At 41.1% G+C, this 14,428-nt stretch overlaps 1 protein-coding gene across 1 annotated transcript in view; it reads left to right on the top strand.

Moving 5' to 3' along the window:
• Positions 1-563, top strand: part of HGD (homogentisate 1,2-dioxygenase) — a 43,399-nt gene extending 42,836 nt beyond the window's left edge. The window contains exon 14 of the mRNA XM_060639864.3: positions 197-563. Within this exon, the coding sequence (XP_060495847.3) occupies positions 197-346 (150 nt within the window). The 3' untranslated portion in view covers positions 347-563. The remainder of the gene's footprint in view (positions 1-196) is intronic.
• Positions 564-14,428: the final 13,865 nt, after the last annotated feature.

The raw sequence follows: 14,428 nt of genomic DNA, 5'->3' as shown, positions 1-14,428 counted from the left end.
ACCAGGTATCACTCGCCTAGAAGTGGTAGGGCTGGAGCCAGAACCCAAGGTGTGAGCCTGTTGTCCTCACCCTGCTAGCACACATGATTCATTATTCAAAGATTCTGCCTACCTACATCTTTTCTCTTGACATCTAATCAAATGTATTTTATTATCCACCTCACTTCTTTTTTGTCCCCTCCCCCATTTCCTACAGGCATTTATGTTTGAGTCTTCTCTAAGTATGGCCGTCACCAAGTGGGGGCTCAAGACCTCTAATTGTTTGGATGAGAATTACTACAAGTGCTGGGAACCTCTCAAGAGCCACTTCACTCCCAATTCCAGGAACCCAGCAGGACCTAACTGAGACTGAAGCAGTGCTATCATAATTGAGAATGGATTTGTGTGGTTTTGTTTAGAATATCATGCCTTCTGGCAGTATGGGGGAGGGGGTCGGTTAAAATGAGAACTCACTTTTTCACAGGCAAATAACTCAGACATTTGTAGAAATGTTTTTGGAAAGTTCTATGTCAGCTTAATTCCTCAATAAATACTTGACTGGTATTCTGTGGAAGTAGCAATTGGTCATAATCAGGTCGTGATGAGACATACCTATAGTGGCCAGGACTGGGGGCAGTCCATGAGATTGGCTCAAGATCAAGAGTCTCTTCACATGAGTTTGCCTGGATGCCCTTATTCCAGGAGTGCAAATCCAGGGTGTTTACCACAGACCACAAGGAAGGACAGGCCAACATAGGGACCATGAACTGAGGCTGAAGCCAAGGCCAAGGTCCCAGGCATAGGGAAGCACAGGGGGTCAGCAGAGCTCCAAACATCCAGTGTTTTCCTAAAACAGATGGGCAGCCAGAACAGCAGGCTAATTATGATAGTCATGTAGCAGCCAGTATAGTTGGTTGTGGACAAGAAGCCCAGCCACCAAGAGTGAGCATCATTCAGTGAGGAGACCAGCAGTCCTGTTTTTTCCACTGAAAACCCCATATCTCATGAAACCCTCAGGCCCGGTCAAACCAGAGTGGTTAGCCCCCCTACTATTCATTCATTGATCATACCACTTGACAGCCATTCAATGAGTCCTTGCTACGTGTCATCTACAGAGTGAGTCCCTGGGGGTGAGTGATTGAGAAGGAAGAAGTCATCTCTCCCCTTAGCAAGCTCACAGTTGGGGGACACCAGAACCAAAGAAGATCAAGTTCCCAGCACAGAACCACAGCAAAAATGAGGCAGTGTGGTATACAAACACTATGCCCAACAGCTCCCTTCCTGTGGCCGGCATTCCTCCCAAGGACTGGGCTGTCCAAGACTCTGGGGTGAGCTGATTAGGTTCTCTTGGAGAGAGAAAACAGGCAAATCAAAACAGAAAAGAACGGCAAGTGTATTTTTCACCACTCTAGTTCTATAGTTTTAGCACATTCTCTCCTCTGTGTTGCCCAAGTATCAATTTTGATATGCTGCTACTAAGTTTTTGTTTAACAACAGGTAGTGAGAGTCAGCTATGTACCAGGGCCTAGGAACCAGGGCTGCCAAATAAAATAAAAGATGCCCAGGTAAATTTGAATTTCAGATAAACCCTGAATAATTTTTAGTACAAGAGTGGACATGGAAACCTGTCTTTTTTTTAAGTTTATTTATTTATTGAGAGAGAGAGAAAGAGAGAGAATGAGCCTGGGAAGGGCAGAGAGAGACAAAGAGAGAGAATCTCAAGGAGGCTCCAGGCTGTCAGTGCGGAGCCCAATGCAGGGCTCAATCCCACAAATCATAAGATCATGACTTGAGCTGAAATCAAGAGTTGGATGCTTAACCGACTGAGCCACCCAGGTGCCCCAGAAACCTGTATTTTTATTTGATAAATCTGGCAACTCTATGAGGGATATGGTGGTCCAGGAGATACATATGGTTCTCGCCCTGACAGAGGTTACATTCTAAGAGGGAGACTGATGAAATAAACAAACAAAATAATTATAAATTGTGAAACATGCCAAAACAAAACAAACAGGAACTGAGATAGGAATAGCAGATGGGGAGGGGGGATCATTCTTTAAAAGAGATCTTCAATGAAGAAATGACAGCCAAACCTAAAAGATAGGAAGAAGCAAATCATTGGAAGGGTAGGGTTGGGCTGGGGTGTGGTAGAGGGGAGGAGCATTCCGAAATAAAAGCCTGGTGGGTTCAAGGAACTAAAAGAAAAGCTAGTGTGGGGAGCCCAGGAGCAGGCCATTGCAATAGTCCAGGCAAAAGACAGCACTGTCCTGGACTAATGAGGTGGCAGCAGAGACAGAAGTGAATAAATTCCTGAGTGCTTTGGAGTAGACCTGAAAGACGGTGCTAGGGATCTGTATGCAAGGGGTGAGGGAAGGAGGAGTTGAGGACAGGGCCAAAATGATGGGTAGGATTCTGGCAGTGATATCTCATGGTCTCAAACAGTAAGGTGGGGATCTTTGAGGATGACAGAGGTCAGTGTGCCTTCCTGATGTTCCTTGTCTTTATATTAGACATTTTTATTGAAAATTAAACATTGTTAATTAGCAAAGCAGTTAATACCTTTAAATAAATTTTTGAAACTGACCGCTATGGCAGAAGTTGCTAGTGGCCCACCTATATCCCACCTGCAAGAACCATCCAGTGCTGACCAGCCGCTTCTAGTTGCCTGCACCACATTGGCAACTCTGCCCGAGGACCAAACCAAAACCCAAAAAAACTGCTGGGATTGTGTGGCCCTAAGCACAGCCATCAACCAGTGACAAATGGGAATTCATGGATAAACACGCCAGCTCTCTTGGCCCACACCTCTGAGGCTTGTGCTCAGCCCTGGCCCTTGCAACTTCCAGAAGGATTAAGCTCCACTGCCCATGGTGGCAAAACCCAATAATGTACTTCTTATTAGCTTCCCTCCCCTCCTTTCCCCACTGTCCTGTGGTGCTTCCTGAGCTCTTCTCTCAGATGACCCAAACTAAGACAACCACTCAAATAGTTTATTCCCAAACTCCAGTCTTTCCAGAACGAGCTCTTCTAACTCTGCTTTTAACCATGAACCCAGACTCTCATCTATTTCTGTTCACTCCATCACCAGTTTGGTGGCAAGCCTCCCTAGAGCTGAAGAAACGTTCAGCATTTACATCCATCCAGTCCGAGCCCTTGTGCTTTATCTCCTCCACTTTATCTTGTTGGCAGCAACTCCTCAGCAAGAGACAATATTTCCCCCAGGCCAGGCTGTTCATGCTAATTAAAAAAAGATTTAGTTTCCTTCTGTTGTGCTTCAGATCAGCTAGAAAGATCTGTATCCTTTCCTTAACTCCCCATTCTCAAAAATACCTTCCTCTACCACACTCCTGAAGAAATATACCATCTCTTTACTGAGAAATAAAAATTCTTTAAAAAAAAAAAAAAAGCACCCTGATTAGTTCTCCTCAAATCGCAGGAGGGTTTTCTTACTGATCCCCTTGGCATTATTATATATTTTCCTGTCTGAGAGGGTGAAATAGAAGCCAACCTTCCCTTTTTTTTTTTTTTTTTTTTTTTTTCTTTTGGAGAAACTTCTCTCACAGAAGTCTCCACAGTAGCTTGGACAACAGCAATGGTTCAAGACCAGTGATTCTCAGTAGGGTTTTGTCTCCTCCAAGACATCTGACAAAGTCTAGAGACATTTTTGATTGTCACAACTAAGGAAAGTGCTACTGGCATCTAGCAGATAAAGGTTAGGGACATTGCTAAACATTCTGTAGTGCACATGACAGGCTCCCAGAACAAAGAATTAGCCAGGGCTGAATGTCAATGGTGCCAAGGTAGAGAAATCGTGCTGTAGCCACAGTGTTCCTCAACTTCAGCTGTATACTGGATCTCCTGGCAGCTTCCAAAACTCCAAGTGCCTGGAGTATACCGCAGATCAACTAAGTTGGGAATAGTGAGGATAGAGCGCCAATGAATTTTGTTAAGTTCTTTTTTGTTTTAAGTTTTTATTTTCATTCCGATAAAGTTAACATACAGTGTTATATTAGTTTCAGGTATATGACAAAGTGATTCAACAATTCTATACATTACTCAGTGCTCATCATGATAAATGTGCTCTTACTCCCCCCACCCCATCACCTATTTCACCTCCTTCCCCCTGGTAACCATCAGTTTGTTCTCTATAGTTAAGAGTCTGTTTTTGAATTTGTCTTTTTAATGTTTTTATTTGTTCATTTGTTTGGTTTCTTAAATTCCACATAGGAGTGAAATCTTATGGAATTTGCCTTTCTCTGACTGACTTACTTCACTTAGCATTATACTCTCTAGCTCCCTCCATGTCATTGCAAATGGGAAGACTTCATTCCTTTTTATGGCTGAATAATATTTCATTTTGTATATACACTACATCTTCTTTATCCATTCATCTATCATTGGACACTAGGACTGCTTCCATATCTTGGCTATTGTAAATAATGCTGCAATAAACATAGGGGTGCATATACCTTTCAAATTAGTGTTTTCTTATTTTTTAGGTAAATACCTAGTAGTGCAATTACTGGATCGTAGGGTAGTTCTATTTCTAACTTTTTGAGGAGCCTACATATTGTTTTCTTTTTCTTTTTTAATTTTTTTTTTTTTTAACGTTTATTTATTTTTGGGACAGAGAGAGACAGAGCATGAACGGGGGAGGGGCAGAAAGAGAGGGAGACACAGAATCGGAAACAGGCTCCAGGCTCTGAGCCATCAGCCCAGAGCCCGACGCGGGGCTCGAACTCACGGACCGCGAGATCGTGACCTGAGCTGAAGTCGGACGCTTAACCGACTGAGTCACCCAGGCGCCCCTACATATTGTTTTCCACACTGGTTGTACCAGTTTACATTCTCACCAACAGTGTACCAGGGTTCCCTTTTTCTCTACAGCCTCACCAACACTTGTTTCTTGTGTTGTTGATTTTAGCCATTCTAACAGGTGTGAGGTGATATCTCATATTTGTATTTCTCTGATGATAAGTGATGTTGAGCATCTTTTCATGTGTCTATTGGCTATCTGGATATCTTCTTTGGAGAGATGACTGTTCATGTCTTCTGTCCATTTCTTAATTGGATTATTTGTTTTTTGGGTGTTGACCTGTATCGGTTCTTTATATATTTTGGCTACTAACCTTTTATCAGATAAGACATTTGCAAATATCTTCTCCCATTCCATAGGTTGTCTTTTTTTTTTTTAAGTGGTTTTTTTTGTCATTGTTTATTTATTTCTTTTTGAGAGATAGAGTGAGAGGAGAATCCCAAGCAGGCTCTGTGCTGTCAGCACAGATCCTGACATGGGGTTCGATCCCACAAACCATGAGAAAATGACCTAAGCCAAAATCAAGAGTCAGCTGAGCCACCCAAACACCCCTCCGTAGGTTGTCTTAATTTTGTTGGTTGTTTCCTTTGCTGTGCAGAAGATTTTTTATTTTGATGTAGTCCCAATAGTTCATTTTTGCTTTTGTTTCCCTTGCCTCAGGAGACATTTCTAGAAAAATGGTGTTATAGCTGATGTCAAAGAAATTACTGCCTGTGCTCTCTTCTAGGATTTTTATGGTTTCAGGTCTCACATTTAGGTCCTTAATCCATTTTGAGTTTATATTTGTGCATGGTATAAGAAAGTGGTCCAGTTTCATTCTTTGGCATGTCCAATTTGTTGACAATGTCCAGCACCATTTGTTGAAGGGATTGTCTTTTTCCCATTGTATATTCTTACCCCAAATGAGAATTTTTTTTTAAACTCCTCAAGCAATTCCAATGCACAGGCAAGGCTGAGGACCTCTGTTTTGGAAACTACCTTAAGATTAGTATCTAAAACACCTCCTGGGGGCGCCTGGGTGGCTTGGTCGGTTAAGCGTCCGACTTCGGCTCAGTCATGATCTCACGGTCCGTTGAGTTCGAGCCCTGCATCGGGCTCTGTGCTGACCACTCAGAGCCTGCAGCCTGTTTCAGATTCTGTGTCTCCCTCTCTCTCTGCCCCTCCACTGTTCATGCTCTGTCTCTCTCTGTCTCAAAAATAAATAAACGTTAAAAAAAAAAATTAAAAAAAATAAAACACCTTCTGTTTCCAACCTTAGATCCTGGTCTGAATCAGGGCTTCCTAGATTGAAAGGAAGAGAAGAATTAAGGTGAAAAATATCCCTAAATCTCCCAGTAAACAGAATACGTCTTTGTGTCTGCTGATGTTTGTGCCACCTGCTGCCTGTCAGGCTTCCTGTGGAACCATACCTTGGGCCACTCGACTGACCAACCCTTAAACTTAGACTGCCATACCCCCACACCATCCCTTGTCAGCTTGAAGAAGCCAGCCAGTCAGGTCCCTGTGGCCTAACAGCAGTTAGAGGCCCTATTCCAGGGGGAGGAATGAGTAGGGAAAGGGTTACATTAGAAAAGGAGATAAGGGAACTTCAGGGAGGCAGGATGCAGCTACAAGTGCAAGACTGAAGAAGAGGCAGTGGCAGTGGAGTTTGGGGAATAAAGAGGATAAGATAAACGTGTTCCAGGCCTGACTGGGCTAGGTGCCATGTGTGGATTCTCACAGACTTTCTGATAAGGTCCCAATAAAAAGCCAGGGACAGAAATCCCCAGCGGCAACCCAGTTGGGAGCCCTCTCACTCTTGAGAGCTTTACACTTTCTCTCAATAAATTCTATTACTTTGCTCAAAAAAAAGGTGGGGGGAGGGCATGGGCTGTGTTGGAGGTATTACCCAGGAAGGAAAGGAGCCTTCAAATGCAGTGGTGAGAAGGGCCACTGACTCCCTCCAGAAAGAGTGAAATTTGGTACCCAGGTGGGACACAGGAAGAGTGTGGGAAAGAGAGGAGTTAGGAAACCTAAGGCCTAGATGTAAATTCTTTATAAGTTAGAAGTTAATGTGTAGTTTCTGTACCAGAGTGACAAAAAAGTTATCACTATGAATTTGAAAGAAGTTCTGTCTTGGAAAGATATCTTACTACTACTTAAAAAAAAAAAAAAAAAAAAAGGCTTGAGTGCTGACCTTTAAAGTTCTTCATTACATTTACTGACCAACTAGCCTTCAATTTCATATAACCAACTTTATATAATTGCATCAAAAATCTGAGGCATGCCCGTGTAGTGCATAGTTAAGAGAACAGATACTAGAACAAGACTGGGTTCAAATCCAGGCTCTACCACTTATGAGCTGTGTGACCCTGACCAAGTTACTTAACTTCTCTGAGCCGCTGTTTCCTCGGATGTAAAATATAGATACTTCTTCATAAGGAATCCAAGACTCTGGACTCAAGACTGTGCTGAATAAGTTTGAGCAAGTGACTTAACCTCTCTAAGCCTTCCCTTCCTCATTTGAATGAAGGAAATTATCTGTTTCACAAGGATTTGGTGGGGGTGAAATAAAACCATGCACTGAAGGCACCCACACTAATCTTGGCGCACGGTGAGCATAGGGAAATATTAGCAATTATTATTGTTAGTGGCTATTGTTGCTACTGTGACTCAGTGAATACTTATTCATTCCTGCCTCAGTGAGGCTGCTGTGCCACGTACTGCAGGTGACACTGGAATGAGTAAGCCAAGGTCCTTGTCACTAAATAAACAAGCATATAGCTGATGATTCTAATGCAGTAAGTAACAGAAGCCCAAAGTGTAGAAAATTTAGAAGTACCACCTCCTTTTTGACATCTTCTAGGTTTTGAAACATGAAAACCATATTAAAGCTCAATTTAAGATCTCAACAGTGCATATTAATAGCTCAATTAAAGTGAAAGTTAAGACAGAATCTACACTTTGATGTAAGTAGTTTGCATATGACTAGCTACAGAGCTTTTCCTGGAGGAATCTTAACTAATCATGTAGGCCTTTGGGACTCTAATTAGCCTATTCTCAGTTTTTTTAAATGCAAAATGATAGGGCGCCTGGCTGGCTCAGTCAGAAAAGCATGGACTCTAGATCTCAGGGTTGTGAGTTTGAGCCCCACGTTGGATGGAGAGGTTACTTACTTACAAATAAATAAACAAATTTAACAAATAAATAAATCTGAAATGATATCAGAAACTTCGACACAACTCACCACAGCACTATCAACAGTGATACCTTGTAAAAACCAAATGTATGCAATTCTATACATTCCCTGGAAAAGAAATTTAACAGATGGGGCAGTTTTGCTCATTCACAAGCATTTACTACCTTTATTTTGGATCCTATGAATAAAATTAAAACCTGAAGGACAGGTGTACTTTATGATATGACTTCTCTTAATAAAAAGACATGGTATCAATTAAGAGTGCATTTAACTGTAAGAAGAAAAAAAAACCTGCAAAACTAAAAATCTAGCATTAGCTTAACAACTAGGACTTTATCGTATAAAAGAAGTCTGAGGTTGGCAGGTCAGGACATGAAGTGATCCTAGACCCAAGTTCATTCTGCTTTTCCGCTCCACTATTTTTGGCAAATTGTTTTATCTTCATTCCATTTCTAGGCCTCATATCCATGTTATTGGTCAGAGGAAAAGAAGAAAGCAAAAGGGGGAAGGAACAGAAAGGATTTCTCCTTGGGAAATTCCTTTTTATTTGGGAAAGAAAGCCCTCCCCTGCAGATCCTCCTTATGTCTTATGCACAGAACTGAGTCCCATGTCCACACTTAGAACAATCCCCAATTCATTCCCTGGAGCTGGGATCATGCACACCTTGCCTGAGATAAAGGGAATTCCAGCAACCTCCTGTACAAATTGGGGTTCTATCAGAAGGAAAGAAGGGCTATTGGGTGTTGGTGGGCAAGCTGGTGCCTGTCAGGGATACCTTCCTGTGGGAATCCAGCAAGAACAATACAGAAGGCATTGGGTTTGAACCTAACATCTTCACTCTCACAGCCACAAGAGACAAATCTGCGAATATTTGCTTTATACAGGAAATGCTCCAAACATCTGCCTGATTCCTCCAAATACATCCTTATTAATATGCCTTATCAAGTCTTCTGTTTATATGAAGTACAAATAGTAGGTTGGTGAGCAACTGTTTCAATTATCCCAAGTCTCATTTTTCATCACAAACAGGTGACATGGACAATCAGAGCCAGTGTTCTTTTTTTTTTTTTTTTTTTTTTTTTTTAATTTTTTTTTTTTCAACGTTTTTTATTTATTTTTGGGACAGAGAGAGACAGAGCATGAACGGGGGAGGGGCAGAGAGAGAGGGAGACACAGAATCCGAAACAGGCTCCAGGCTCCGAGCCATCAGCCCAGAGCCCGACGCGGGGCTCGAACTCACGGACCGCGAGATCGTGACCTGGCTGAAGTCGGACGCTTAACCGACTACGCCACCCAGGCGCCCCAGAGCCAGTGTTCTTAATCAAAACCTAGCTTCCTGTTTTTGTGCCAGTACCATATTGTCTGGCAAAAAAACAGACACATGGATCAATGGAACAAAATAGAAAACCCAGAACTGGATACACAACTATATGGCCAACTAATCTTCAACAGACTGGGAAAGAATATCCAATGAAAAAAAAGACAGTCTCTTCAACAAATAAAATGTTGGGAAAACTAGACAGCAACATGGAAAAGAATGAAACTGGACCACTTTCTTACACCATTCAAAATGGATGACAGACCTAAATGTGAGACAGGAAACCATCAAAAGACTACAGGAGAACTCAGGCAGCAACCTCTTTGACCTCAGCTGGAGCAGCTTCTCACTAGACACGTCTCTGAAGGCAAGGGAAACAAAAGTAAAATGAACTATTGGGACCTCATCAAGATAAAAAACTTCTGCAAAGTGAAGAAAACAATCAACAAAAATAAAAGGCAGCCTACAGAATGGAAGAAGATATTTGCAAATGACATATCTGATAAAGGGTTAGTATCCAAAATATATAAAGACCTTATCAAACTCCATACCTAAAAAACCAAATGATCCAGTGAAGAACTGGGCAGAAGACATGAATAGACATTTTCCAAAGAAGAAATCCTCACACCTATCAGAATGGCTAAAATTAACAACAAAAGAAACAACAAGTATTGGCAAGGATGTGGAGAAAGTAAGGGGAGCCCCCTTAACACTGTTGGTGGAAATGCAAACTGATGCAGCCACTCTGGAAAACAGTATGGAGGTTCCTCAAAAAGTTAAGAATAGAATTACCCTATGATTCAGTAATTGCACTACTAGGTAACCCAAAGGATACAAAAATACAGATTTGATGGGGTACATGCACCTCAATGTTTGTAGTAGCATTATCAACAATAGCTAAATTATGGAAAGAGTCCAAATGTCTATGCATCCATCAACTGATGAATGGATAAAGAAGACATGGGGTGTGTATGTGTATGTTTGTATGTAAGTATGTATGTATGTGTGTGTGTGTATATATATATATATATATATATGTACACATATATATATATATATATATATGAATATTAGTCAGCCATAAAAAGGAATGAAGTCTTGCCATTTGCAATGATGTGGATAGAGCTAACATGTATTATGCTAAGTGAAATAAGTCACTCAGAGAAAGACAAACACCGTATCATTTCAGTCATATGTGGAATTTAAGAAACAAAACATGAACATATGGGAAGGGGGAAAAAAAGAGAAACAAACCATAAGAGACTCTTAACTATAGAGAACAAACTGAGGTTTGATGGAGGGAGGGAGGTTGGGGGGCGGGATGGGCTAAATGGGTGATGGGTACAAAAGAGGGCACTTGTGATGAGCACTGGGTATTGTATGTAAGTGATGAATCACTGAATTCTACACCTGAAACCAATATTGCACTATAGGTTAACAAACTAGAATTTAAATAAAAATTTTAAAAGAAAAAGAAAAAAAGCCTTAGATTTCTAATCCTCAAATTAGGATTTCTTGAAGAAATGGACAAATCATTTCTCCTGTCCAAATCTTTCCTATAGAATTAGGCTGTGAGACTAGCAGATCTTTAAAGATTTTTCTGGTTCTAACATTCTATATACCTGTGGATGTGCTAGAAAATCTAAAGGTCCAAGTGGCAGTCTCTACTCTTAAAGATGCCACCTCTTGAACCCTCCAGGCTGGGTTAGGTATTCTTTCTCAGTACTGGACTCCACACAGTGTCAGTCTTTATCCTGTCCAAAGAATGGTTAAAGATATGCCCTCTGGAGTCAGCCTGCCCAGATTTAAGTTCTGACTCAGCCCTTATTAGCTAGAGGACTCAAGCAAATTAGTTAACCTCTCTAAATCCCTCTGCATCATGGGGAATTTTAAGGCATGCAGTGAGATGTGTAAAGCCCTAACTTTAACTTAGTGACTAGAACACAAGCAAAAGTTTAATTAAGTGTTGGCTGCTATAATTGTTTTTCTCCATTGTTCATTCCTCCAATAAGGAGCTGTATCTTTATTATATAAGTATCCTCAATGCTTAGTACATGACTGAGCTCAGTGAAGTGATCAATTCAGAGGAGACCTGACAGCCAATGTCCTACTAGAATTCAGTAGACACAGGCTCCTTCACCCCTGTGGCTCCAGGAAACCAACCATCCCTAGAACCTGCAGACCGACAGCAGCTCATTCTCCTTGCAGCCTGCACGTCTCCTCCCAAAGGTCCTGATAGGACCAAACACTTCTGTGCCACCCCTTCTCTAGAGCATGATTTCGAAGGAGAAGCTGCCTATCCAGTTTCTAATAGATAGCTTCAGGGTAGTTGGCCACCCTTATCTCCATCTACCCTCATCCAAGTCACTTCATATAAAAAATAGTAATACTCAGGGTGCCTGGGTGGCTCAATCAGTTAATTGTCCAACTCTTGGTTTCAGCTCAGGTCATAATCTCTCGGTTTTGTGAGTTCAAGCCCTGCATTGGGCCTGCACTGTCAGTGTGGAGCCTGCTTGGGATTCTCCCTCTCCCTCTCTCTCTGCCCCTCCCCAACTCACACTGTCTCTCTCTCTCTCAGGATAAATAAATAAACTTCAAAAACACTTTTTTAAAATAGTAACACTCTTTGATGCTGTCTCTATCCTATATAAAGCATAAATAAAACCCTCTCTAGCAAACTTTGTTTTCTTAAATTATGAAAATAAGTAGAAAAAAATGTGCTTACCTGTGCAGATGTAGTTTCAAGAGAAGTTCCTTCACCTTCTCCTCCTACTCACAACAATTTCATATCAGACTGGTACCCCCTGAGTCCCTCCTACATTGATTTCTGGAGCAGACTCAGCCAGTTGCCTCCTTCCTCCATTTCCACTCCCCATTTTCTTTAGAGCCTAATTATCAAATAAGAGATGAATGATTTAAATGCAATTGATGGTAGAAGTAAAGAATTGACTCAAAACTGCTAAGATAATACTCCTTGTAATTATGGAGGAAAAGAACTTGAATTCTTTTTTTTTTTTGTTTGTTTAAGAACTTGAATTCTAATGGTAAGTTTGCTTGCTCCAGAAATCTCAGATGTTTCACCAGCAATGTTCAAATACTGGATGTCAGACTTTAGGTTGACCTTAATCTTTTAAATCCTGAAGCTTGGCGATGAGATAGATGCACACTGCACTTTCTTGGAATGTTGAAGGGTAGATGACAGGGATCAGTGTCCCTCCAGGCCACAGTGAATATCAGCAGAAGGGGAAATGGCAATAAACAAGGCAGCCAGAGGGGAGACTAGTAGAAGGATTACAATCATAACTGTTGGTACAAACGGATCCTCTAATAGAAACATGATAAGGGTGCCTGGGTGACACAGCTGGTTAGGTGTCCAACTTCAGCTTAGGTCATGATCTCATGGTTTGTGAGTTTGGGCCCCCGCACCAGGCTCTCTCCTGTCAGCACAGAACCGCTTTGGATCCTCTGTCTCCCTCTCTCTATGCCCCTCTTCCGCTCACTCTCAAAAGTAAACATTAAAAAAAATTGTTTTAAGAAACATGATAAAATTCTATTTGTTCATACAAAGGTAGAAAGTAGCAGCAGACATTTTGAAAAGCTCAAATCTTTTAATATATTTATGGTATTTTATAATTTACTAATTTTCAAGCGCTGTTCGTATCTTTAAATCATGCATCTTTGATCAAAATAGTTTCTCGTACAGATCTCTAATATCCTCAATTACTTCATTAATGATCTTGAAGAATGTAGCAATAACCATTACTCTGTAGCTTCCCCAAAGTCACAAGAAGACTGTCAAGTGCCCACCAGGAATGAGAAAAAAGAAAAAGGAAAATAAATCAGGAAATGGACCCAAAGAGATTTGGATCAGAGCATGAATGTAATATTTTTCACCAGGCAGGGTCCATAATAAAGGATAAAAAGACACAGTACTTAAACAAACCAGCCTGTTAGAGAAGCAATATTGTCCCAAAGAGAGGAAGGGATGACGTACACGGATATGGAATTATTAAGACTGGCTCCTCAAGCATGTGCATAAAGGGGAACTAATAGAGATAATATATTTAGACTTTCATAAAGCTTTCGACAAGTTCACATCCAAATGAGTCATCCTGGGATTAGTAGGGACTGCTTTGTTCTGCAGAGAGGGCTTGTCTCAAAAATTGAAAATCATTTCTAGTCATAAGTCTTACAACAGCCTGATAACTGGTCAACCTCTAGCCTTTCTTGCCCTGAGATCCTCCTCCTCCAGAATCCAAAATGATCTTCCAGGGATGCAAATCCAATGAGGTTACTCCTGCTTAATACCTTCAGTGGCTCCCATTGCCATTAGGAAGAAGCCCTTAACTGTGATAAAGGCCTTATGATCTGGTTCTGTTCCTTGTCATTTTTGGCTGCGCAGCATTTGAACCACTTTCTTATGTTTGGGAATTCCATATCTGCCTCACATTTTCAAGCTGAACATGCCATATGCTTGTTTTTTCACCCTCCCCTGCAACAAGAAGTTTTTCAGGAGCAAGTGATGGGAAGATACAGGAACCTTGAGGAACTTTTTCTGGTGGCTGTGGCTGTAACAAGCTTTAGCTTTTGGGCCAACAGAGGCAGCAATACCAGTGTAGGCTCCTGTGCCCAGTGCTCACGGCCAGCCGCATCAGTCAGACACATGGCAACATTATAGCACTCAGATGAGGTGGCAATTGGTATTCTCAGCAGACCACTTCTGGGTGTGATTTGGGGCATTGTTTGTGGTAGTGAGAAATATTTAGAAATTGATTAAACTCTTAAGAACACATTGCTCAATAATTCTCAATGTTAAAAAAAAATGTTTTATAATCAGCAAAACTAAAAGGCAACCTATGGAATGGGAGAAGATATTTACAAATGACATATCCAATAAAGGGTTAGTATCCAAAATCTATAAAGAACTTATCAAACTCAACACACAAAAAATGAATAATCCAATTTAAAAATGGGCAGAAGACATGAATAGACATTTTTTCCAAAGAAGACATCCTGATAGTCAACAGACACAATGAAAAGATGCTCAAAATCACTCATCATCAGGGATATGTAAATCAAAACTACAGCGAGGTATCACCTCACACCTATCAGAATAGAGAAAATCAAAAACACAAG

This window comes from Panthera onca, chromosome C2 (genome assembly GCF_046562875.1).
Source record: "Panthera onca isolate mPanOnc1 chromosome C2, mPanOnc1 haplotype 2, whole genome shotgun sequence".
Classification (NCBI taxonomy): Eukaryota; Metazoa; Chordata; class Mammalia; order Carnivora; family Felidae; genus Panthera; species Panthera onca.
This window is presented reverse-complemented; position numbering and strand designations above follow the sequence as displayed.